This window comes from Phaenicophaeus curvirostris, chromosome 27 (genome assembly GCF_032191515.1).
Source record: "Phaenicophaeus curvirostris isolate KB17595 chromosome 27, BPBGC_Pcur_1.0, whole genome shotgun sequence".
Taxonomy (NCBI): Eukaryota; Metazoa; Chordata; class Aves; order Cuculiformes; family Cuculidae; genus Phaenicophaeus; species Phaenicophaeus curvirostris.
In genome coordinates, this window is record NC_091418.1 from 4,099,959 (window position 1) to 4,124,599 (window position 24,641).

Below are 24,641 nucleotides of genomic sequence, written 5' to 3' on the forward strand. Positions count from 1 at the left end.
GAGCTGGTTCTGCTCAGCCCTGAGAGGAGAAGACTGAGAGGGGATGAGGATCTGGGCGACCTGGGTCTGCTCAGCCCCGAGAGGAGAAGACTGAGAGGGGAGGAGGATCTGGGCGACCTGGTTCTGCTCAGCCCCGAGAGGAGAAGACTGAGAGGGGAGGAGGATCTGGCGAGCTGGGTCTGCTCAGCCCTGAGAGGAGAAGGCTGAGAGGGGATCTTCTCAGTGCTGATCCGCACCTCAGGGGTGCTGGAACAGGCTTCCCTGAGGGGCTGTAGAGTCTCCTTTTCTGGAGATACAATCATGGGATGGTTTGGGTTTATACAACAGTTAATATCCATTCCTTGCTAAACAAAAGCTAAATAAGCCGGTTTGCAACTACAGCGGTAAATTTTATATTATTTATTTCGACAGCCTTTTGCTAAAAGGAAAGAAAATGGGGCCACATTGGGAACTGGTGGAACGGAGCTTAAAGATAACACCAGGGATTCTGCCCCTCTGTTCCTCTCTTGGGAGACCTCATCTGGAGGGTTGTGTCCAGTTCTGGAATCCTCAATATACGAAGGAGATGGAGCTTTTGGAACGGGTCCAGAGGAAGCTACAAGGATGGTCAGAGGTCTAGAGCACCTCCCGTATGAGGAGAGCCTGAGAGAGTTGGGGTTGTTCAGCCTGGAGAAGAGAAGGCTCCAAGGAGAACCTAGAGTGACCTTCCAGTACCTGAAGGGGCTACAAGAGAGCAGGGGAGGGGCTGTTCACAAAGGCTTGTGGTGATGGGACGAGGGGCAATGGGGACAAACTGGAGAGGGGCAAATTTAGACTGGACCTAAGGAGGAATTTCTTCACCATGAGAGCGGGGAGGCACTGGAACAGGTTTCCCAGGGAAGTTGTAGCTGTCCTGTCCCTGGGAGTGTTCAAGGCCAGGTTGGATGGAGCATGGGCAGCCTGATCCAGTGGGAGGTGCAGGGGGTTTGGAACTGGGTGGTCTTTAAGGTCCTTGCAAGCCAAACTATTCTATGATTCCTTCGGGATCCTTAGCCAGCCGCACCTAGCCTCCCGCTTTCGTGAGGAGTGCTAGAAAACAAGGGGGATAGGAAGCTCCATCCCTTGAATCAATCTCTTCTCAATCTCCTCTCTTTCAGCTGAAAACTGCTCTTGGACGTTCTCCTGGTGTGGAGAAAAGCCAAAATATGTTTAAAAATATATATATTTGGGTTGTTTTCTCCTGTAAATAAATTGACAGGGAAAGTTTATGGCTTGCTCTGTTTTATTACAGGAGGGTGTCTTGTTAGGCTTAAACTTCAGAACACACTCAGATGATTGATACCTTTGTAACATTGAAATACTATCCCATCTAGGAATGTAATAGAGAGGAGATATGCGTATGTCATCTCTCTGTCATAGTAATCATAAGCCCTCAGAATGTTCTGCATTTATTACCTCCTACATCATTCCTCAGGCGATCCGTGTACCCCAAGGGATTTTGCTATCGCCGTTTGTCCGTGTCCTGCTGCCACCTAATGGCAATGAGCTCAGCCTTCACCTCTGGGCTGGAAAAGAGGAGAAAACCCCTTCTTGCAGCTTCCATCCGTGTGGATCAAACAGCTGAATGGATTAAACGCTTTAATTTTAGAGTCCTTAAAGTCTTGGGAAATTTAATTTAACTGAATCTCCTCCCTGCTCATGGCAGGGAGGGTTGGAACTGGACAATCTTTAAAGTCCCTTCCAACCCAAACCATTCTATGATTTTTTTTTAAGATATCCAGAGTCGCATAGAGTTCCTTAAGTCAGGTGCACGTTTCCAGCCCTCGTGGAGGTGATGGTCACAGTCACCCACACGAAGAGTTACCTAGTAGAGGGGTGTTTGGAGGTGCAAAGCGCTCAGGTCCATATTGGCACAGAGCCTTGGGGTCTGCACGCTTGGGCACCCTGGGAAGGTGTTGAGCTGCAGGAACGCTGGTTAGCCTGCAGGAAGAGCCAAATAGTGCAAAATAACTTTGCTGCAAGTCCATTTGGGAAGGAGAGAGGAACATACGTATGCTTCTACATATAGAATATATGCACAGCTGTAGATATTTAATAAATCATAGAATCATGGAATAACCAGGTTGGAAGAGACCCACCGGATCATCGAGTCCAACCATTCCCATCAATCACTAACCCATGTCCCTCAGCGCCTCGTCCACCCGTCCCTTAAACCCCTCCAGGGAAGGGGACTCAACCCCCTCCCTGGGCAGCCTCGGACAGGGACCAATGACCCTTTCCATGAAAAATTTTTTCCTGATGTCCTGAACCTCCCCTGGTGGAGCTTGAGGCCATTCCCTCTGTCCTGTCCCCTGTCACTTGGGAGAAGAGCCCAGCTGCCTCCTCTCCACAACCTCCTCTCAGGGAGTTGCAGAGAGCAATGAGGTCTCCCCTCAGCCTCCTCTTCTCCAGGCTAAACACCCCCAGCTCTCTCAGACGCTCCTCGCAATCCTTGTTCTCCAGCCCCCTCACCAGCTTCACTGCTCTTCTCTGGACTCGCTCCAGAGCCTCAACATCCTTCTTGTGCTGAGGGGCCAGAACTGACCCCAGGATTCGAGGAGCGGTCTCCCCAGGGCCGAGTCCAGAGGGAGAAGAACCTCCCTGGCCCCAGGTCACAGAAGCTTTGGCACTGAAAATCCTGCAGGAGGTCTCAGCGCACGCTGAAGCAGGACAGCCGAGATGCAAAAACCAGTGACAATTATTACTCTTCACACCCTGCCACTACAGAATAAATCAAGCCACGGTGCCCTCAGCTCTGATAACCCACCTCTCCTCACGAGCTGACAGCTAGTCTTCCAGGTCACTGAGTCAAATTCATTGTCTACTTTCTTTCTTCTCCTTTTAGCCACTAATTGTGTATCAATATTAAGGTCAAATTAGATCTCTACAGTGCAGAGCCAGCGTTTGTCAAGCAAATGTCTCTGGATTGCCAAATGCCTTTTTAAACCGACAGCTGCCCCGACAAGAGGCTCGTGTTTCCCTGAAGGAAAGAACAGCGCAGGCCATTGATTCTTCTTTACCACGAGGGCAAGGGAGGGGATTTTCCCTCTCTCTTCTGCTCTGGTGAGACCTCACTAGCTGTTCCGCATCCAGTTCTGGAGTCCTCAGCCAAGGAAGGACGTGGATCTGTCAAGGCAAGTCCAGAGAAGGCCACGGAGATGATCAGGAGGCACCTCCTGTACGAGGACAGGCTGAGAGAGTTGGGGTTGTCCAGCCTGGAGAAGAGAAGGCTCCAAGGAGACCTTAGAGCAGCTTCCAGAGCCCGAAGGGGGCTGCAGGAAAGCTGGGGAGGGGCTCTTTACAAGGGCCGGGAGTGATGGGATGAGCTGGAATGGCTTTAAGTTCAAAAGGGGAAGACTAGATTAGACATTAGGAGGAAATTCTTCAAGATGAGGGTAGGGAGGCCCTGGCTGCGGTTGCCCAGGGAAGTTGTGGATTCCCCCTCCGGGAGGGGTTCAAGGCCAGGCTGGATGGGGCTTGGAGCCCCTGATCCAGTGGGAGGTGTCCCCTCTCTTGGCAAGGGTGGAGCTGGATGGGCTGTAAGGTCCCTCCCATCCCAAACCATTCCACGATTCCATGATTATCTTCAGCTCTGCTGCTGCACATCTCACTCCTACACAGCAGCACCCACCTACACCAACACCCAGCTCAGAGCTCAGTTTTTTATCTGCTGAAGGCCCCAGCCAAGGTACGAGGTTGCACAGAAGATGTATCGCCTTGAGACACGGATGCACTGAGTGAAACAACAACATTTTGTCTTTATTAGGAGTTCCCATGGTAATATAACACAGAATTCTTAAGGAATAAAACACAAGACTTGGGGTTGGGGTGGGAGTTGATGCCATTGAGACAATGGTCAAATATCAGCACTTCTTTTTCTCTACACACATGATCAGCTTTAGCACTTACAGCTCCTCCACTCATGGTTCACAATCACAAATCCAAGGGTTAAATCCAGCTAGTATTAAATCCTACTTTTTTTTTCTTATTTTTAGAGCTTCAAGTCACTGCGGTTAATTAATTAATTAAGTCATCGTCTTTTTTTTTTTCTTTAAGCATTTACATATGACATTCATTAAACAGACACAAAGCGGACGAGCTCTCACAGGAAAAAACATGCTTACATAGCCTGCAAAAATCTTTTTTTTTGTGATTTTTTTTTTGACTTTTGAAGAACAAATTAAACTAAAATGTTGTCATGAGTCAGTGAAGGAAAAAAAAAAGGAAGACTTAAGTGAATACTGAAGAGCCGCAAGTGTTTCGTAGAACTGAAACGGATCTGCAAGTCTTTTTCTCTCCCCAACTCGCTCGAATCGATTTTAGCACAAAGGTGAAAAACAAATGAAAATAGCTGCAATATATATTAAGATCATGGATTACTTAACAAACAAAGTGCAAACTCTTTAATGCAAAACTAAGAGATCCAAGAGTTAAGCCCAAATGCAAAATGCATGGATGAATATGGCAATGTTTTCGTTCCAAGGGGCCTGAAGGAATTTGGTGCCGAAGCTGGGAGGTTTTGGGAACCTTCATAGCTTCAAGATCCTTTGCAAATCCCAGCATTGATGCTTCCTAACAACAAATTTGGTGCTTGTTCCTTAAAAGCCTTCATATATGTAGTTTTTTTCCCCCTAAAAGAACCTGTAAACACCATTTAAGAAAATACAAATATGGAAAAACGAGATCAATGTACAAACGGAAGAGAAAGCAGAAGATGCAGCCAAGTGCCAGGCGTGCAGACAGCGGAGGTAACGCTGTGTTAACTGCAGGTAGAAACGCTGTCTCTGCTCAGATGGTCCAAGTCCTCAGGACCACTGAGTCCTCCAGCTAAGTTAAGTGGGAATCTAACGGTGCAGACTGGTTCTCTGTGTCCTGAAAACAGCCAGCTTCCAATCCTAGGGCTAAAAGACTGGTGATCCCAAAAGACAACTAAATGCCCACATCCAGCTAACTGCCCCAGAAGCTGGGGCTCCTAAATCCATGGAAGCACCGCTCACAGACTCTGGTTTCTCAAATCGGAGGCAGCAGGCGTCTGAGGGAGGGTGGGGAACCACCAGGCCTCCTCATGAACATTTGCGCAAAGGCAGATTCCTGAAGGACTGAGCGACTGTGAAATTGGCCCCGTGCAGGAGAGATTCTCAGCTGCCGCTGACCCATCGAGCTGCTCTGGGGCTCCCAGTTACAACAGCTGGTTCTCTGGATTCCAGTCGGAATTGCCACAGATGCTCAGGCACGCGCTCAACTGACCACCCTGTCCACAAGATAAGCTCTCAGGGTTTTAAATAACCACTCATCGATGGCCACGAAGGGGGAACGCGGCTGCTATGGAAATCTCGCACGGGCCTCTGCTTATCCATTCCCACCTCCAGGAACACAAGACAAACTAACTGCTTAAAACAAGCTTCTCAAGAGACTTGGTCCCAGCTCCTCAGCTGGTCTCCAGCCCCTTGGTTTGCACCAGCTCAAGACTGAAGAGCTGAAGATCAAAGCTTATAAACCTGCTCCACGACCTCCTGCTGCAGCGTAGGCTGGAATGATGCAGCCTAGGAACACCTGAAGCACCAGGGTGGGAGTCTCTAACTCTAAGGAGGTTTGGGAAGGACCGGGAAGAACAGGGAGATGATGCCCAGTTCTCAGATAAGGCTTCGTAAACACAATGATACAAACATATTAAAAACACACACAAACATAAAAAAAAAAAAAGTTTCCTCAAGGACCTAATCTGCAGCAAAATACAGAAGGAACAAAACAAATGAAAAAAACCCAAAGTAACAGAATGAAAGTCCCCAACGATTCTCGCTCACCCGAGGGGCGGGCGCGACGCGCTCTGTCGGTTCCTAGTGCTGGGTCCCGTTTCTCTCTCGGCAGCAGACGGCTCTTCCGTGCCCTCAGAGGTCTGTGTGGGGAATGGTTACGGACAGGCTGGGATTCGCATCCCTCCGTGCTTGCCTAGCTACTCTGCTGGAACACAGAACCCTACCGAACATCCAGTTTCAAACCCTTGAACTACTCTTCTGCTTGAAATCTTTTAACAAAAAAAAAAAAGCTATTTTTACATTTATTATTAATTTATTCCTTTTTTTGTGTGTGTGTCTTAAAGGCAGCTCCCGGGAAATTCACTTTATCCTTCCTTTATTAAAAGAAAGATCCTGAATGGGACAGAGGCCACATCTCAAACATCCTCTTTACATTTACTTTTATGTGTCAGAGGTGTCAAAACCAGGGCTTATTTCTTTAAAGTGGAGGGTTCTGCACCTGGGGAGGAACAAGTCCCTGCACTGGGTTAGGGGTTGACCTGCTGGAAAGCAGCTCTAGAGAGAAGGAACTGGGAGTCCTGGTAGACAAGTTGACCATGAGCCAGCAATGTGTCCTCGTGGCCAAGAAGGCCAAGGGTGTCCTGGTGCAGGGAGAAGAGTGTGGCCAACAAGGTGAGGAGGGTTCTCTGCTCTGCTCCAGGGAGGCCCCATCCGGAGTTTAAAGTCCAGTTCTGGGCTCCCCAGTTCAAGACAGACAAGGAACAACTGGAGAGAGTCCAGCAGAGGCCACAGAGATGAGAAGGAGACTGGAGCATCTCTCTTAGAAGGAGAGGCTGAGAGACCTGGGTCTGTCCAGCCTGGAGAAAAGAAGACTGAGAGGGGACCTTATCAATGCTTATCAATACCTAACGGGTGGGGGGCAGGAGGATAGGGCCAGACTCTTCTCAACGGGGCCCAGTGACAGGACAAGGAGCAACAGACACAAACTGGAACATGGGAAGTTCCACCTGAACATGAGAAAAAACTTCTTTCCTGTGAGGGTGACGGAGCACGGGAACAGGCTGCCCAGGGAGGGTGTGGAGTCTCCTTCTCTGGAGAGATCCAAACCCACCTGGACGTGTTCCTGTGCAGCCTGTGTGAGGTGACCGGCTTTAGCAGGGGTTGGACTGGAGGAGCTCCAGAGGGCCCTTCCAACCCCGACCATTCTGGATTCTGTGAAACGTGTAGGGGCTGAGGGTGGGGAAGTGAGAGGAGTTGGTGAAGATGAGGAGGGAATCGGAGGGGACTGAAAGAGGCGCCGTACTTCAGCCCCCCTCACTGGGTGCCCGCAGTAACTGTCACAGGCTCTAAAAGAATCAAAAAAGGTCTCCAGGTGCCCCCGGCCCCTGCTCCACTCGGCGGGCACGGAAGGGCTCGGTCCTTAGCCCAAGCTGGTGATGTTGGCACGGCCACCAGGAGGGGCCACGATGCGCTGAGTCGTGCGGCGGGGGATGTTGTCATCGATCTGTGCCCCTGCGGGAGACAGAAACAGCGTTAGGTCCCCCAGTCCAGGGAGGGTTTGAGACGCACGAGCTGTAGGACCAGAGAGTCACAAGAATTAATTCAGGGAACGGGTGTATAAAGGTCGTGGAGCTGTTGGAGCCAGTCCAGAGGAGGCCACGGAGATGATCCACGGGCTGGAGAACCTCCCGTACGAGGACAGGCTGGGAGAGTTGGGGTTGTTCAGCCTGGAGAAGAGAAGGCTCCGAGGAGACCTTAGAGCAGCTTCCAGTGCTGAAAGGGGCTTCAGGAAAGCTGGGGAGGGGCTCTGGATCGAGGAGAGCAGGGATGGGATGAGGGGGAAGGGTTTTGAGCTGAAAGAGGGGAGATTGAGATGAGATCTTAGAAAGAAATTTTTTCCTGCAAGAGTGGGGAGGCCCTGGCCCAGGTTGCCCAGAGCAGTGGTGGCTGCCCCATCCCTGGAGGGGTTCAAGGCCAGGTTCGATGGGGCTTGGAGCAACTAGTGGGAGGTGTCTGTGCCCACTGCGGGGTTGGGGAGGAACTGGATGGGCTTTGAGAGCTTTCAAAGCTAAAGTACACACCGGACAAGCTGAATCCAGACTGATGGAGGTTCCTGACGGGCGGGGCCTGCTGTTTGGCAGGAGACGTCTTGGCTGAAGATGCTGGTGTGACGGTCTTGGGTGTCACCGACACTTCACAGACGGGTCCATCGTAGAGGCCTCGAGGCACACCCCGCAGCTCAGCCAGCTGCAAAACACAGAGGCAGGCACCGTGCTGGGTCACAGCAGCCTTCAAACCAAACATGTCAAGGCTTCTCTTTGATTGGAAAGCATAAATCATCTCCTCCGTGCTGCCCCTCAGGTGGAATCTGGGCTGTGAAGCAGCAAGGATCAAATGAAACGTGCTCGAGGCTGCTGGGGCTCCAGCTGGGTGCTGTCTGGAGCGAGCGGCCTGTAGAAGACAGCCTGGCTCTCCTTGTGCCCCCCTGTAATGATCTCAGCCTACCTGTTGCTGCATTACAGACTCCTAAAAACTCTCTTATGACACTTATGACTCATCCCCAAAAAGCAAAACCCTGCTGAGACAGAGGAGTCTGCGCAAGGAGGAGCCAAGCAAGCTTCGCATTGCCCGCCTGGGAGCTTTAGATTGGATTAAATGCAATTATTCCAGCTGAGATGCTGCCCAATTGCATTGACAGGTCAGACCCATGTCTTGTGGGAGCCCAGAACACAACAGGAACCACGGCTCTGTTCTCTGCGCTGCTAAGTTATTTGAGGTTGTAATTGTGATAACTTGCAATTTCTTCACAAGAACAATTAAGGAAGGATCGTTTGCAGGGGATGTGAAAATGACCTACAGTCAGCAGAGCCAACACAGCTCCAGTCCAGGAAAGGGCAGCACTTCAGACATCAAAATACTTTTCCCCTTAGAAATCTGACTTCATCTAGAAACAAACTTCTCAGCTGAGTCCAGCGTCAACTTCTCCGTCCGTTTTTTATTTTCAGCAGTCAGGCTGTGCCTGTGCCTCACCCGTCGCCCGACTAGAGCCTCTGAGCGTGGGTGGCAGAAGGGAAAGCAACAGAATGGATCTATAACAATAAATTAGAATTCCAAAAGGTTGGATATATCGATGCTATCAATAACTGCTCTTGGTACCTCTGTGGCAGGAGAGGGGGGTGGAACTGGGTGATCTTTAAGGTCCCTTCTAACCCAAACTATTCAATGGTTCTATGAAATACAGCTCCCACCCAGAGAACATTTTCTGTTGCAGAAGCGCGTGTCTGCAAGCCAGGGGACAGCATCTGTTTTCCTCCTGCTTGAACTGAGGAGTTGCAGTGAGAGAACAAATGCACCTCCAACCGTTTATACTCACCCTGCTCCTCGCTTTGATGCGCTTGTAGACGAAGTCAGGGAACGGCTTCCTCGGGATATACCGCCCAGACCCCTCGGTGACGTGGAGATTCCCGTCCTCCAGCACGATCTTCCCCTGGCTGATCACCACCAGGGGAGAGCCACGGCACTCCATGCCTTCGAAGATGTTGTACTCCAGCGACTGGAACGAACAAAAAGACAACATCAGGCAAATGTATTCCAATATCTCAAAACCTGCCTGTTTAAATGCATTCAAACACCCGTCTCTTCTGATTGAGAATGAATTGTTGATGAGAAGCTCGATCCTGCCCCTCTGCTCCTCTCTTGGGAGACCTCAACTGGAGTGGTGTGTCCAGTTCTGGAATCCTCAGCAGAAGAAGGAGATGGAGCTGTTGGAACGGGTCCCGAGGAGGCTACAAGGATGACCTGAGGGCTGGAGCAGCTCCTGTATGAGGACAGGCTGAGAGAGTTGGGGTTGTTCAGCCTGGAGAAGAGAAGGCTCCAAGGAGACCCTCTAGTGACCTTCCAGTACTTGAAAGGGCTCCAAGAAAGCTGGGGAGGGGCTGTTCACAAAGGCTTGTGGTGATGGGACGAGGGGCAATGGGGATAAACTAGAGAGGGGCAGATTTAGACTAGACATAAGGAGGAATTTCTTCACCGTGAGGGTTTGGAGGCCCTGGCCCAGGTTGCCCAGAGCAGGGGTGGCTGCCCCATCCCTGGAGGGGTTCAAGGCCAGGTTGGATGGGGCTTGGAGCCCCTGATCCAGTGGGAGGTGTCCCTGCAGGGGGTGGGACTGAATGGGCTTTAAGTTCCCTTCCAACCCAAACCATTCTATGATTCTATGAAGTGACAATTATGAAAAGCTGTTTTTCAAACCAGCGGGTTGGTTGAGGGGTCAGGGACCAGGACAATCTTGTTTTACCCTAATGAGATTGCTCGGCCTCAGTTAACAGGATTGGAAACATCACACCATGGAAAAAAGACAAGTTTTAAAGGAATCACTGGTAAGGGACATTACCACCTTGTCCCATGAAGGGACGAGATGCATTACAACTGTGTTATTTGGGGACTGTTGCTCTAGTGACCATTCCTGAGAGAAATCCAGCCCTTTTTAATGGAGCTAAGAATGGAGTTTGCGCTTCAAGTGTGTTAGAAGTACAGAAGGTTTGGCTGCAGATTTAGAGTTAGCTGGAATGGCGTTAAACTCACACTGAACTGGGTCCGGTCTGTAAAAAAGTGGTGGTGGCAAAGGCGGAGGCTTGGTTCAAAGCTTATGAATTACGCTCGTTCCAAGGACAACACTATCTCCCTCTCTAGGTCCTAATGTTCCCTGCCAGACTGTGCCAAAAGCAGTGTGAATTCTTGGAAAATGTCTGTATGTTGCTCTGTAATTCAAGAATGTAACTATCGTCTGATGCCACATAATCACCACCTCTCCTTGTGTCGCAGCAAAGGATTTCAAAGGGGCTTTTGTTTTCTACTTGACCAAACCAGGATGCCTTGTCTCTCCAGGCATGGCTCCTCTCCATTTCTGCTCTAATTCACGGCACACGTACAGCAAGAGACACAAAAAGAACCCAGAAGGGTTGTCAGGAGATGTCAGGAGAGAGGGGAAGAGGGCGGAGCTGGGTGTGTAAGGAAAAAAAAACTGCTCTTTCTTAGACAGCCCTTCAAGCTCTAAAGAAACATAAAACAACTTTAAATAAATGGATAGGAAGAAATGTTTTGCTGTGAGGGTGGGGAGGCCCTGGTGCAGAGGTGGCTGCCCCATCCCTGGAGGGGTTCAAGGCCAGGTTGGATGGGGCTTGGAGCCTGATCCAGTGGGAGGTGTCCCTGCCCAGGGCAGATTGGAACTGGGTGGGCTCTAAGGTCCCTTCTGACCTGTTCCAGGGGCTTTGTTCATAAGCACAAATCCAGACCACTGCATTTGCCCCCAGATGGCAGGATGTCCCTGGACTCCTTCCACTAATTCGTTCCTCTCCAGACTGGAGCTGTGATGACTCTGGAAGCACCTCTGAAGTGACTGAAGGGATTGATCCAGACTTCTGAGTCTGGATGTCCCTTTTGAAGCCCGAGCACAGGCAGGATGAAACCAGGCCATCTGTGACCAATTCTGACACACAGTGAAGTCACAGGGAAGCGAACCAAACCTTTTATAAAAGTTTCTTTGGGACTGTGCCTGGAGATCCGAGTGTGGAAGAAAATTTTGCTCCTTCAGCTCCAGAGTGAATAAAAGCATTCATGGAAAAAAGAACAAGGAGTTTTTTTCCAGGGAAACATTCCATAGGTTCATCACTAGCACTGAAACAAGTTGTCAACAAATGCAAACAGTGGTTGCTTTCTCTGAGACGGTGCTCAAATGTCACAGGGAGTCTCCTACCAACCCTCTGCACTGGGACTGTCCTGCAGTTTCCTCTCTTTCAGCTTAAAACCATTCCCCTCGTCCTATCCCTGCCCTCCCCGATCCAGAGCCCCTCCCCAGCTTTCCTGAAGCCCCTTTCAGTACTGGAAGCTGCTCTAAGGTCTCCTCGGAGCCTTCTCTTCTCCAGGCTGAACAACCCCAACTCTCTCAGCCTGTCATCCAGGAGGTTCTCCAGCCCTCGGATCATCTCCGTGGGCTCTTTTGGACTCGCTCCAACAGCTCCATGTCCTCCCTGTGCTGAGGACTCCAGAGCTGGACACAGGGCTCCAGGTGGGGTTCAGAAGCTGACAACCTTCACCGATCCCCACCAGAAAAGGGGCAGTTCACATTTCCACTGCTAGCAAGCCAGAAGGTCAGAAATGACACATGGTGATAAGAGGCCTTTTGATACTTTAAAGAGCTTTCTGTGTGCTCAGATCCAAGTATACAACACTCAGAAAGAGCAGACAGTGTCTTTGCTCCACGGGGAATCTCTGGGTATTCATGTGATTTTAGATTTTCATATTTGGACTCAGTCCTCTTCCCTTGTGCTCGCAGAACCGAGCTGCACTGGGTGTAAGACCAGAGAGGGCTTGGGGCATGGAGAAAACAAAGCCCTGAGTTGTCAGGAGCTCTGCCTCTTGGCAGCACAATCTGGCTTTGAAGGAAGAGAGAAGTAAATAAGCAGCAGAGCTCACATCGTGGCGAGCAGCCTTACTATGTTATGAGTCTTGGCAGAGATTGTCTTGACGCTGTCGGGATCCCAGATAACCAGATCAGCATCCGAGCCCACCGCGATACGGCCCTTCCGCGGATACAAGTTGAAGATTTTAGCTGCATTCGTGCTGGTCACCGCGACAAACTGGTTCTCATCCATCTTGCCAGTCACCTGGGAAAAGACAAAAGGAGTCACGGCACTGGCCAAGCGGCCACTCTGACCAGCAAAGAGCTGACAGCCCAACAGATTCCCAATGGTCTCTACAGGGCCAAAAATCTTGAGCAGAAGGACCATAAGAGGCAGCCTGGGGGAGAGAAGAACACATCGCTGCAGCTCTTTTGGCTCCGAATGCCTGGTTGCAGCCTCCTGTGTGACATACCACAGCCTTATCCCAGATGATGGACATCCTCTCTTCAGTCCCATTGGTTCCTTCAGGGATCAGGGTGAAGTTGTCCTTCCCAACAGCCTTCTGGGCAGTGTTGAAGGTGCAGTGGGCACTGCCGGTAACCTGGAGATCTCCACTGGAAAAGACAATGATATCAACGGTTTTTAAGATGTTTTAGCATCGCAGGTTCACTCCTAAAGGTAAAACAGCCTTATGCTGGCTGCCAACAACAGCTATTATTGTTATCACCCGCTTGTCTCGGGATGAAGCACGTGTTGTGTGAACACAAAGAGCTCTACTCACCAGGCCAGAAGGGAGTTGAGAAAATCTGGAGTGGTTGGGTCAGGACTCAGGGGTGGGGAAGTAACAAAAGCTGCCGCCTTAGCCCAGTTCTTGCTCCAGTAATGAGATCCATCGGTCCCCAAGCTGGCCGTGATGGGCTCCCCATACACCACAGTGCCTGCGGGACAGGAACACAGGGAGAGCCACTGTGAGCAACACGCATCTCCAGCCTGGTCAGGCTGGACCAAGGGGCTGGGACCAATGGCATGAGGTTCAACAAGGACAAATACCAGGTCCTGCCCTTGGGGCACAACAACCCTGAGCAGCTCCAGACTAGGAGAAGTCTGGCTGGAAACTGCCTGGAGGAGAAGGACCTGGGGGGGTTGGTTGAACAGGAGCCAGCAGGGGCCCAGGGGGCCAAGAAGGCCAAGGGCATCTTGGCTTGGGTCAGACCCGGCGTGGCCAGCAGGGCCAGGGAGGTTCTTCTCCCTCTGGACTCGGCCCTGGGGAGACCGCTCCTCGAATCCTGGGGTCAGCTCTGGCCCCTCCCCACAAGAAGGATGTTGAGGCTCTGGAGCGAGTCCAGAGAAGAGCAACGAAGCTGGGGAGGGGGCTGGAGAACAAGGATTGCGAGGAGCGTCTGAGAGAGCTGGGGGTGTTTAGGCTGGAGAAGAGGAGGCTGAGGGGAGACCTCATTGCTCTCTGCAACTCCCTGAGAGGAGGTTGTGGAGAGGAGGGAGCTGGGCTCTTCTCCCAAGGGACAGGGAACAGGACGAGAGGGAATGGCCTCAAGCTCTGCCAGGGGAGGGTCAGACTAGATATCAGGAAAAAATTTTTCATGGAAAGGGTCATTGGGCAGTGGCAGAGGCTGCCCAGGGAGGGGGTTGAGTCACCTTCCCTGGAGAGGTTTGAAAGACAGGTAGATGAGGTGCTGAGGGACATGGATTAGTGGCAGATAGGAATGGTTGGACTCAATGACCCAAGATTCTATGTTTCTATGATTCTATGATCCCAGAGATGCAACTGTATTGAATTCTCTGTCCAGCATAACCAGATGATCAGACACTGTTAAACTCCTGGGAAGCTGTGTACCAGGGCCACATTTTCACAAGCAATCTCTTGGTTTCACACACCTTTCCTGAGATCTCTAAAGAAACGCTGAGCAGCTTCCAAAAATCAGCCCCTCACAAATGCAGCTCAGGGAAACCAAGTGATGCCCTGAGGGGTACGCGATAAATCTGCTGCAGAACTAGGAAATGAAATTGGATGAAAAAATGAAACCGGACTCTTCGTCCAGTGTGCAAATCACCAGTGCATCCTTCCTCTTCATTAACATTTTTGAAACCACTTGAAGGAACAGCTGAATCTTAAGGCCACGAGGCTTTATGAGCTGGAACGCACCGACAACATCTGCACACCAAGCAGATGCAAGATGCTGTGTCTTCAAAAGCAGGGCAAGCTGGTAGCCCCACGGACCTGCTCGCCAAATGAAACTCTCCTGAAATCGCTGAGAAGTGCTTATCCTTCCAAGCCCAAACACTTCATGAATTCATAGCTGCCTGCAAAAGACGTGGGTACTTAAAATACCGTAAGTAATTCCATCAGAAAAGACTGGAAGAGGCAACTTGAGTCTGCTCAGCAGGGTCCTGGGCATCTCCCCACGCAGAATGCAAAATATGATGTTTTCCATATTGTTGGAGCTATGGATATGTCCACAAGCTCTTGAGCTCACTGGGAAAGAGCACATTAACTGAGGCAGAAGGAGGTATTAATTGGCTTCACGCTGCTCCCAGGACCACACCAGAACAGGAGGTGTTGGCACAGCCCTTGTCGGAGGGGTTCCACCAGCGAAGGAAGAGGCTGACTGACATCACTTGCCACAAATAGGCTTATGAAATAAAAACAAGGCGAAACACGCCGCCTGTTAATGGGAGCCGTGTTGTGGGCCACTACATTGGGAGGATTGTTCTGCAGGGAGCGATGGTTTGAGCTCCCAGATCTGCCAACGACAGAGTCTGCAGGGAATCTCCTCCACATAAAATGCCACTGGGAACATCTGGCTTTAAATAACATTCCTTCTTTTCCATTTAGCAAATCAATTTGGTTTTGTTTTCGCCTCGGATGGTCTTCAGATATGGTTCTTCTGTTGCTCGGGAGGGCAAGGCGTGTGCGTGTGGCCCTCCTGGGTTACCCACTGAGTAACTGCACAGCATTTAAACTGAATTGTTTAAATAAAGGAACAGAGAAGGGAGCGCCATTTATACCCCCAAATTCTCCTTATAAGGAGAAAACACAATCTGAATGAAAACCATATCTGCCAGTTCACTCGGGAGGCTGAGTGATGGAGGTGAAGATGTCCCAGCTCACTGCAGGGGGTCAGGCTGGATGACCTTGAGAGTCCCTTCCAACCCAACCCATTCCACGATTCTAAATGCAGTGAGATCTGTGGGTCACTCATCCAACGGACAATCCCAGAGCCTTTCACAGGATACATCCAGACAAGTCAGGTTGTGTTTTATAGCTTCCGCGACATACAGGTACGGTTCCTGACCCCAAAGAACCTCTCAGCTAGTGGTCACAGGGGACTGCGAGCGTAGCAAGAGGGTGGTTTTGGTGATGTTCTACCTCTGCAATGTGTATGAAAAAGGGAAAAGGGACAAAAAAGGAAATGGGATGCTTCCTAAAAAGGCAGGGATGCTCCCCACGTTTCCAGGATTGAGTTGTACAGCCACATCAAGTTGTTTTCCGGGCTAATGGAACCCACAGCCACTTTTGCACATCAACACATCTCATTTCAACGTGATCTCCACTAATGGAGCGAGGACAGGAAGGCTGACCCCAAGCAGCTTGAGCTACTTCCCCCCCCCGCAACAAAGAGGAAGAGATGCCTTGGAAATCAGTCCTCTTCACCAATTCTGAAGTCATTCAACAGGAATCATGGGACCAAAATACTTCTGAGCCAATAGACAAATCTGTTTGCTGCAGTAGAAAAGCAGCTCTTCTCACACCAAACATCCAGATGGAAAGTGATGTCATCGGTATATCCACTCAGGCTTATTTAGACTGCATAGAATTAAATCCAACCCTTCCGAGGAAAGAAGGGGGAAAATCATCCCCTCGTGCTTACTCACCCACCCAGAGCTACTTTAAATAGAAATGAAAGGCTTAGTCAGAGAGTAAAGCAGGGAGACAGGCGCTCAGTGTGCTTTGTAACCTCGCTCCGTGGGGCAAGACAGCAGGGTCAGGCCTTGGAAAGAAGCTCCCGCACCACGCGGAGCAGCTCAGCTCCCTCACAGAGCTCGGTTAGAGTGACACGAGGCAGCAGCGTCCACCGCAGCTCTGAGTGGTTGCAGCACCTCAGGCAGAGGGACCAGAGGCGATTGCAATTCCCAGGGGAACCCAGCCTACCGATCCTAACCCCTGTTGGGATGCCAGGCGGTGAGTTACAGCCCGTGAGGAGCTTCTGTGTCACAAGCAAGGAGCACAGTAGACAGCTGGAATCGGTAACCTCTCTGGCTACTCCAGCGAACTCCAACAAAGCTTGAGAGTCAGAAACCTCTGTCAGGACTCCCAGAGTCTGTTCTGACCCCAAGAAGCAACTCAGCACAAAGCACAAAAGAAAGATCACAACACGGGGAAGGAGGACACAGCTTGCAGACTCCAGGGGGATTCATTAACTGGAGACAGCGTGGAATCTGCAGTGTGGCAGGATGGGTGTGAAGAAAGAGATTCTAGGCTGAAACAGCTCCTGGCACTGATACAACCACTGAATATTTGTCTGTGGGAGACAAGACGGAAGCTGTTGCTTGGGACCTTTTAAAAAAAAGCCTGGACAATAACACTGGAAAAAGAAACCTCTCCTGTAGGGATGAAGCTTATGTTGGCAAGGAGTCGAACTGCATGAGCTCACAGGGTGCTTCCATCCAAGGGAAATAACTCACCCTTTTTCCTGGCTTGAGCAATGACGTCCGCAGCGCTTTTGCTCATCACCTTGGTGATATAGAGGGGGCAGTTGGTTTGGTTGGCGATGGTTATGGCCCGGTTCACAGCCTCCGCCTCCACCTGAGAAACAAAAGTGGGCAGCGAGTCAGTAGCATCCCCACGAGTTAGCAGAGCCCCTTCAGAGCATCCCAGCCTCTGCCCGCACAGGAAAACAGGGGATGCAGGCCAGAGATAAGAGACCTTCCACCTCCCCGACTGCGAGCCAGGAAAAACATGCAGTGTAATCACATAATTAAGATGACATCAAGCTGCAGTCCCATCTCATTTTCCCAAGCTGCTTCAAAGTTTCTCTGCAAGACTAAGTCCTACAATAACACTCCAGGTGCTCAAGGTCAGAATGATTAAGCCCCTTCCTTAACCCAGACAAAAATAAGCAACCAAATGTTGACTCAACAAAACTATTCATGTTTCAGCCCACGCAGAAGGGAGATGCTGTAGCCACATACTCTGCTAAGCCACGTTTGCAAACAAGCCTCCTAAATTGTACCCTCCACTACAATATCTGGCTTGGGATCTGACAGAGTGTGAACCACCCCATAAATCAACAACGTTTCCTTGCGTGTAAAGAGATAACCTCAGCAAGACGGCGAGTCACTAAAGAATCTACAGTCTTAGAAGGAACGTAATCACCCTGCAGACATTTACAGATCACACGTCCTAATCAAAGCAGTCCAGATGAGATTTAACAACAGGGTAATGCTCACGGTGCCTACTGCTGTGGAGAACTGAGTCTCCGATACCAAAGGCATTTTCACAGAATCATTTAGTTTGGAAAAGACCTTTAAGATCATAGAGTCCAACCGTAAAACCAACACTGCCAACTCCACCACTTAACCACAGCCCTAAGTGCCACATCTCCAAGCAAACAACAGAGCACACCGAAACCCAGAGTAATCAGCCACCTGATCTCCAAATGCAGGAGAGTACCAGGAAATCATTAAGGTTGAGAAAGACCTCCAAGATCATCCAGTCCAACCATCAACCCACCACCATGTCTACTAAACCATGTCTCAAACTGCCAGAGCTGCACTTTTTTTTGAAGCCTTCCAGAGACGGAGGCTCCATCCTGGGCAGCCCGGTCCTGTGCTTCACCACTCTCTCAGTAAAGAAGTTTTTCCTGATCTTATCAGCACCTTCCATGGACTCGTGTGGGACTGGCGCATGCTCAGGACCTTTGAAAACCTGCTGTACAGTGACTTATCACAGTCCAAGCACCGTAACCAGCACCAGATTCCGAATGCATTGACTGGTGGCTCCTAGCACCATGCTTGATCCACAGGAAGAGGGACCTGAAATGAAGGACCCACCAGCCCAGGCAACGGTGCATTCGCTGTGCTGATGTCCAAGAGCCTGGAACAGCTCTGCTCACACTTACAAAGCTCCCTCTGTAACACTGCTGGGTCTGCAGCTCCTCGAACCCAGCACGGCAGCAGCTGAGAGCTCATAAAAGAACACAAGCCCCTGAGCCAGCAGCGCCAGAGGGGTTAAAGCCCAAATTGTCACCGTGACTAACCCTCCCTGGGCAGGGGGAGCTACAGCCAGGACATTTTCTGGCTCAGCTGCCCCAGGCGAATGGAACGGGCTGCAGGGAAGGGTGTTTATTCCAGGACAGCGTTGCCACAGCCAGCAGCACTTGCAGGGAAGACGGAGGCTGAAAGGAAGAGCCAAGAAAAGCAGACTTGTCCCTCCTGAGAGACAAGGAGAGAAGTCAGAAGGGCCAAAGCTTCCAGGCAATGGCAGCAGTTTGCAAATCGTCCATTTAAAGCAGGAGGCTGTGTGCGGCTCTGTCACCGTGACTCAGTTTCCCTGCTTGCAAAGCAAAATACACACCTCCAGACTTCTGACCAAAGCAGGAGGAGGATATTTTCTGCACAGAAGAGAATCTTGCAATAGTTTAAATTGGAAATGACCTCAAAGCCCATCCAGTTCCAACCCCCGGCCACGGGCAGGGACACCTCCCACTGGATCAGGAGCTCCAAGCCCCATCCAACCTGGCCTTGAACCCCTCCAGGGATGGGAAGAAGCGCCTTGTGCCCAGATGCTATGGTGACAGGCACAGAACAATAACCCAACGACGAGCCCAAAGGGGAATGTTTGCAATTACCAGCGCGCATTAGAAGCCCTAGCACAACACTTCTCTTGGAAAAAAAAAAAGAAGACAGACGTTTCCTGGAGCACTTGGACTGCTTGTGCTTTCAGCGTTTTTGTGGCTAAAATAAAAACAAAAGACGATGGAACGCTCCAAAAAGTCATCACAAAAAGATCTGAGCTATAAGAGGGAGCGTTTTCCAGAAAGCGATGGGTGATGCTGACCTGGGATGGTGATGTCTTAATTAAGATTCCCTTTGCTGGCAGGAACACCGTGATGAACACCCTCACCTTGGCTCAGCCCAGGTTCCTGAGGTGAGCAAGCGAAACCCCCGAGTCAGCATTGAAAATTAAACTTTAATTCATGCCTTCTGCTCAACCTGGGAATGCAGATGTGTACGCTCCAAGGCACAAATGCCCACGGCCAGACCCTGAATGCTTCACTCTGACTTAAATCACCCTGAACTGAGTGGGAGTTGTGATTTAATAAATATTTTAGACTCGTTCAACAACTCCTGCTTGTTTGCTGTAGATGGAGGATGAGAGGAAACACCCTCAAGTTGGGTCAGGGGAGGTTTACATTGGATATTAGGAAAGATTTCTCCACTGAAAGAGCGGTGAAGCCCTGGACCAGGCTACCCAGGGCAGCAGTGGAGCCTACAATTGGAGGGGTTCAAAGAACAACCCTTGGGTTGTTCAGCCTGGGGAAGAGAAGGCTGCGAGGAGACCATTAGAGCAGCTTCCAGTGCTGAAAGGGGCTGCAGGAAAGCTGGGAAGGGGCTTTGGATCAGGGAGGGCAGGGAGAGGATGAGGGGAACAGTTTTAAGCTGAAAGAGGGGAGATTGAGATGAGATCTTAGGAAGAAATGTTTCAGTGTGAGGGTGGGGAGACCCTGGCCCAGGTTGCCCAGAGCAGGGGTGGCTGCCCCATCCCTGGAGGGGTTCAAAGCCAGGTTGGATGGGGCTGGGAGCCCCTGATCCAGTGGGAGGTGTCCCTGCCCATGGCAGGGGTGGAACTGGGTGGGCTTTGAGGTCCCTTCCAAGCCGAACCATTCCACGATTCTATGAAAACTAAACTTGGCTAGTTTGATGGCAGATCCTTTAAGGTAAGGAGCAGCCTTCCTTTGAAGTCAACAAAAGCTTAGGGGTGCTCCACGGTGCTTAGATGAGCCCCAACTGTCACGTCTGCATCTGTTTCTGCTCTCTTGATGCAAGCCAAGAAATATGTAAAAAAACAAAAATGCAAGGGTGGGTGGGTGGGTGGAAGACTCGGTCCAAGAGTTTGCTCAGAACTTCCAGGAAGCGAAAAATCCCAGCTCTTGGAGCCAAACACCAGTTCTGTGAGGATTCACACACTGCCCAAGTCATTGTATGAAGCAGCTGAATGATTTATAGTCCTACTGAAACGTCTCTGGCTGCTGCTTGTCTGAACCAAAGGCAGGAAAGAGAGAGGGAGCATGAGGGGCGCGTGTGGATGAGCTCACACCCAGCTTCCAGCTGCTGCATCTGGCAGGCAGCAAAGCCCAAATATCTTGGAGGAACAAAAAGAAAGGCTTGCACATAACAGATGGACTTCACAAACCAGGAATGCCATGGTGAAATGTCTAGCTTCGAGACACTGAAAGACTGGAAACAAAGGATGCAATGGGAACCAACCTAAAAAGCAAAGTTTGAAGATTCTTTCTTACTCCTGAGATTTATTTTAAAGATTTAAAGGGACTGAGAGGGGTTGGGGTGAGAAATCGGTGGGTTAGGGTATGAGAATTAGGTCCCCCTCTGGTAGACAATTGCTGTGCCTCCAGCAAACTGCTTAGTTCCTTGGTGTAGAAAACCCACCGTTAGTAAAATGTTCATCAGGTGATCAAATATGATGGTAATGGAAGCTACGCAAGGGCCTAAGACATCAGGATCTGGCATGTATCACATTTTCTGCTGATTCAGAGGGAGTCTTGATAAAATAAGAACCGAGAGAGAAGCTGACAAGATGGGATCTAGAAGAGTCAGTAGCAGAATCCTACATAAACCTCATAAACCCGAATTCTGAAGTCTTTACTCATGCAAAACTCAACTGAAAATGATGGGGAAAACCAAGAACTGCAGGGTGCAGCTCTGTAAATTCTTCAGGGATGCCAACTTCAAGTGCTCTTGCGCAGCAGTGGAATCAAGGACTTGGTGATTCAGGCAGACTGGGCTCTATCTGTTCTTCAGGTTCTGCATCTTCTACAACTCCTAATGCAGGACTCCGGTTTGGGCTGAATCGAGGATGTGCTGAGCACTAAGAGCTGGCTGTATCCTGAGTGCTCATCGCGGGCTCTGTGGTTTAAACACATCTCACCTCACTTTAGATACCTGATGTGTCAGCAGAGCCTTTATCTCCGATAATGAACGGGAAGAGATGAGCCTTCCCAGAGTGTGAATCCAATCTCACACTCCTTGGAGATGTCCCCTTCTCCAGTTCAGAAGGTGAGGGGGGTCTTCAATGCCTCCTAGGAACCCCTAGCAGTTAGTCTCTAGAAGGGACTGGTTACCTGTTAGTCTCTAGAAGGGACTGGTTACCTGTTAGTCTCTAGAAGTGCCTTCCCTTACCCACGCAGCAATAATTTTTACAGCAAGAATGAAACCCTATTTCCAGCCACATTCATCCCAATATGAAGTACGTGACGGCAAAGCAAAAATGTTATAAACTGAGGTAGCAAATGCAAAGGCAGTGAAGTCCTCACCTCTTCGGGTCTGCTCAACACGTGCCCTTCAGGGCCTGTGATCCCCAGCTCCAGGATCCTTTGCTGCTCCTAAGGCAGAGAGAAAAAAAAAAAAAAAGCAGGAAAAAGATTTAAACCGCATTTTTCCTGCAGCAAACAGCTGTTTGAAAGAGGCACAAGTGAGATCCCAGGCGTCTGTGCTAATTAATAATCCCATGGGGCTTTACACAAGAGCCTTACAATCAGAGTCCTGCCCAGTTTCCTGCGTTGAGAATAACCAGAGCTCACCAAAGCCTCGCTGATTCGTTCACTGGAGGTCAGGGAAACCTTGTGGTTTGATTTGCTTCACAATGAGTTCATGGCCCCTCAGCTTTCACTGCTCTTTTGTGTCTACAGGATAATCTCTAGGACGTGGCAAAGCATGAAAAAACATCCTGCAACTGCAGGGGACTGAGCTTAAAGGCACAGGTGGGATCCTCCCCAGTCAGACAATGCAGAAATGCTCTGCCACACCAAGACATAATGTATAGAATGAGCCAGACATCAGATTAAATCCAAATACACTACTAACATTTCTTCTTTTGCAGTTGTTTCAAGGATGAACAGATCCCAAACATCAGCATCCTTGGTTTTGTAAGAAGATGAACAGGTTCTAAACATCAGCATCCCTGCGACCGTATGAAGCTATTTCCCTTCTCACCCCACCCCGTTAGTTACTGTGGAACATTTGATTGCACACATGGACAGTCCCAGTCAGACACAGTCTTTCTCTTATGGGGAGGAAGGCAGAAACAGCCAATAATCACCACAAACTGAAAGCTGCCACGAAACCTTGTTTTTACCGGTGGCAAAAAAGGGAGAAGATTAGATGCACAGCTCTGCTTGCATCCTTGAGACAGCTACATGGTGCTTTTAAAAGCCTCGGTGCTTTTCTGTTTGCAAAGAAGGAATTGGGAGCTTAAATCCCTCCCAGCATTTTGAAGTTAATAATCCCCAGAATAAACAGAACATACCTCAGCAATGATGTCACCGTTCTCAGCGTGCACTTGAGCCGTCGCGCCGATATCCCGGATCACACTCAGGACCTCGTAGATCTGCAAGACAGAAAACACACATTCCAATACACCCGGAGTGTACACTATTATATATATTATGCTATACATTATACTATATATTTACATTATACACTGTACTATTTTAAAGTATATGCTCCAGGCTCCTCCAGCATGCAGAATTTTGCAGAAAGAGAATGGGAAGCATTAAGAAATTGAAGATGTGGTTTCCTGGGAGGTTATAATCCATTTTCCTGCCTATAACTGAGTTTCTGAATCCATACAGTTGGATGCTACTGATGTGGCAAAGCAGCACTATTCAAGATACACCAGATCTGGTGTATTTACCGCACTGGAGGAAGAAACAGCAACAGCACTGGGCTATATCTGGAGGGATTTTAAAGAGCTCACAGAGTGGTACCTGTTTGACGCCTTCCTTCAGGGATGCCTGGCAGAAAAACAACCCCTTACGTCTGATTTTCACAGATAATTTGCACCCACCCCTCTCCATGTGGAGGAGCAGTGTGATTTCCCACTCCAGCCACCAATCTGAGAGGGCTCAGGTCAAGAAACCTAAGACTGACCCCCAGTTCTGTTGATAATCGCTCATTAAAATGCTTACCAGAGTCATTAGAGATAAGAGCGATCCACCACAGCCTCCTACACCCCTCCAAATGACTCCCAGGAATTCCCGTCCTCCCACCGCCTTTGGAAATATAAACTGCCCATGTCAAGGACTAAATGTGCCCAAACTATCCACCAAAACAGCAAATGCGAGAGGAATTCCTTTAAAGTCCCAGCAGCTCTAAGGGATCCCACTTCTGGAGCAGGATCAGCTTCAGCTCATGAAGAAACCTCCGTGTCCTGCCCTGAGAGCAACAATTTAAAGAACTGTCACTGCTTCCACACCAAAGGAGCCAAAATAAAACCTCAGATTTTCAAAATGAGGGGTTTGCCATTGATTTTCCCAAGCAAGCCTTCAGGGTTTGGTGTGGGCTGGGTTTTTTTATTAAAGAAATAATCTCCAATTCAGGGCTCTGGGTCCTGTGGCAGATTTTTGGTATCAATATGCACACCAACACTGAATCCAGAAGAGAATCGTGGAACCACACAGTCATGGAATGGTTTGGGTTGGAAGGGACTTTGAAGATCATCCAGTCCCACCCCCTGCCATAGGCAGGGACACCTCCCACTGGATCAGGGGCTCCAAGCCCCATCCAACCTGGCCTTGAACCCCTCCAGGGATGAGGCAGCCCCCACTGCTCTGGGCAACCTGGGCCAGGGCCTCCCCACCCTCCCAGAAAAACATTTCTTCCCAAGATCTCATCTCAATCTCCCCTCTTTCAGCTCAAAACCCTTCCCCCTCGTCCTCTACCAGCCCTCCTTGATCCAGAGCCCCTTCCCCACTTTCCTGGAGCCCCTTTCCATACTGGAAGCTGCTCTAAGGTCTCTGTGGAGCCTTCTCTTCTCCAGGCTGAAAACCCCAACTCGCTCAGCCTGGCCTCGTACGAGAGATGCTCTGAATTTAAACCCTTGTATGTGATTAATGCTCAACTTGCAGTGACAGAAGCACATGGATGTTCAGCCTTCCTACCTGAGAATCAGTCAGCTGAAAGCGATCTTTGAAAGCCATGTAAACCAAGAAGGAGTTCACACCTGGCAGAAAGACAGCAAAGAATTATCTTTGACATACAAATTGCAGGCAGGAACACTCTGTTTCTCACCCAGAAGACATCCTACTCACCAGCCCCGCCAAGGCAGTAATCACGGAATCACAGAATGGTTTGGGTTGGAAGGAACCTCAAACCCATCCAGTTCCAACCCATGGGCAGGGACACCTCCCACTGGCTCAGGTTGATGATGGGTAGA

General features: G+C 49.9%; 1 protein-coding gene across 2 annotated transcripts in view; it reads right to left on the reverse strand.

The window, feature by feature from the left end:
* Positions 1-3,756: 3,756 nt before the first annotated feature.
* LOC138731575 (dihydropyrimidinase-related protein 2) overlaps positions 3,757-24,641 on the reverse strand; it is a 57,825-nt gene continuing 36,940 nt past the window's right edge. For both annotated transcript variants that reach the window (XM_069877580.1, XM_069877581.1), the window contains exons 5-14: positions 24,367-24,428; positions 22,734-22,814; positions 21,742-21,810; positions 16,874-16,994; positions 12,954-13,110; positions 12,645-12,786; positions 12,266-12,436; positions 9,148-9,327; positions 7,856-8,021; positions 3,757-7,286 (exon numbers count right to left, since the gene is read on the reverse strand). In XM_069877580.1, the coding sequence (XP_069733681.1) occupies positions 7,195-7,286; positions 7,856-8,021; positions 9,148-9,327; positions 12,266-12,436; positions 12,645-12,786; positions 12,954-13,110; positions 16,874-16,994; positions 21,742-21,810; positions 22,734-22,814; positions 24,367-24,428 (1,241 nt within the window). In that variant the 3' untranslated portion in view covers positions 3,757-7,194. The remainder of the gene's footprint in view (positions 7,287-7,855; positions 8,022-9,147; positions 9,328-12,265; positions 12,437-12,644; positions 12,787-12,953; positions 13,111-16,873; positions 16,995-21,741; positions 21,811-22,733; positions 22,815-24,366; positions 24,429-24,641) is intronic.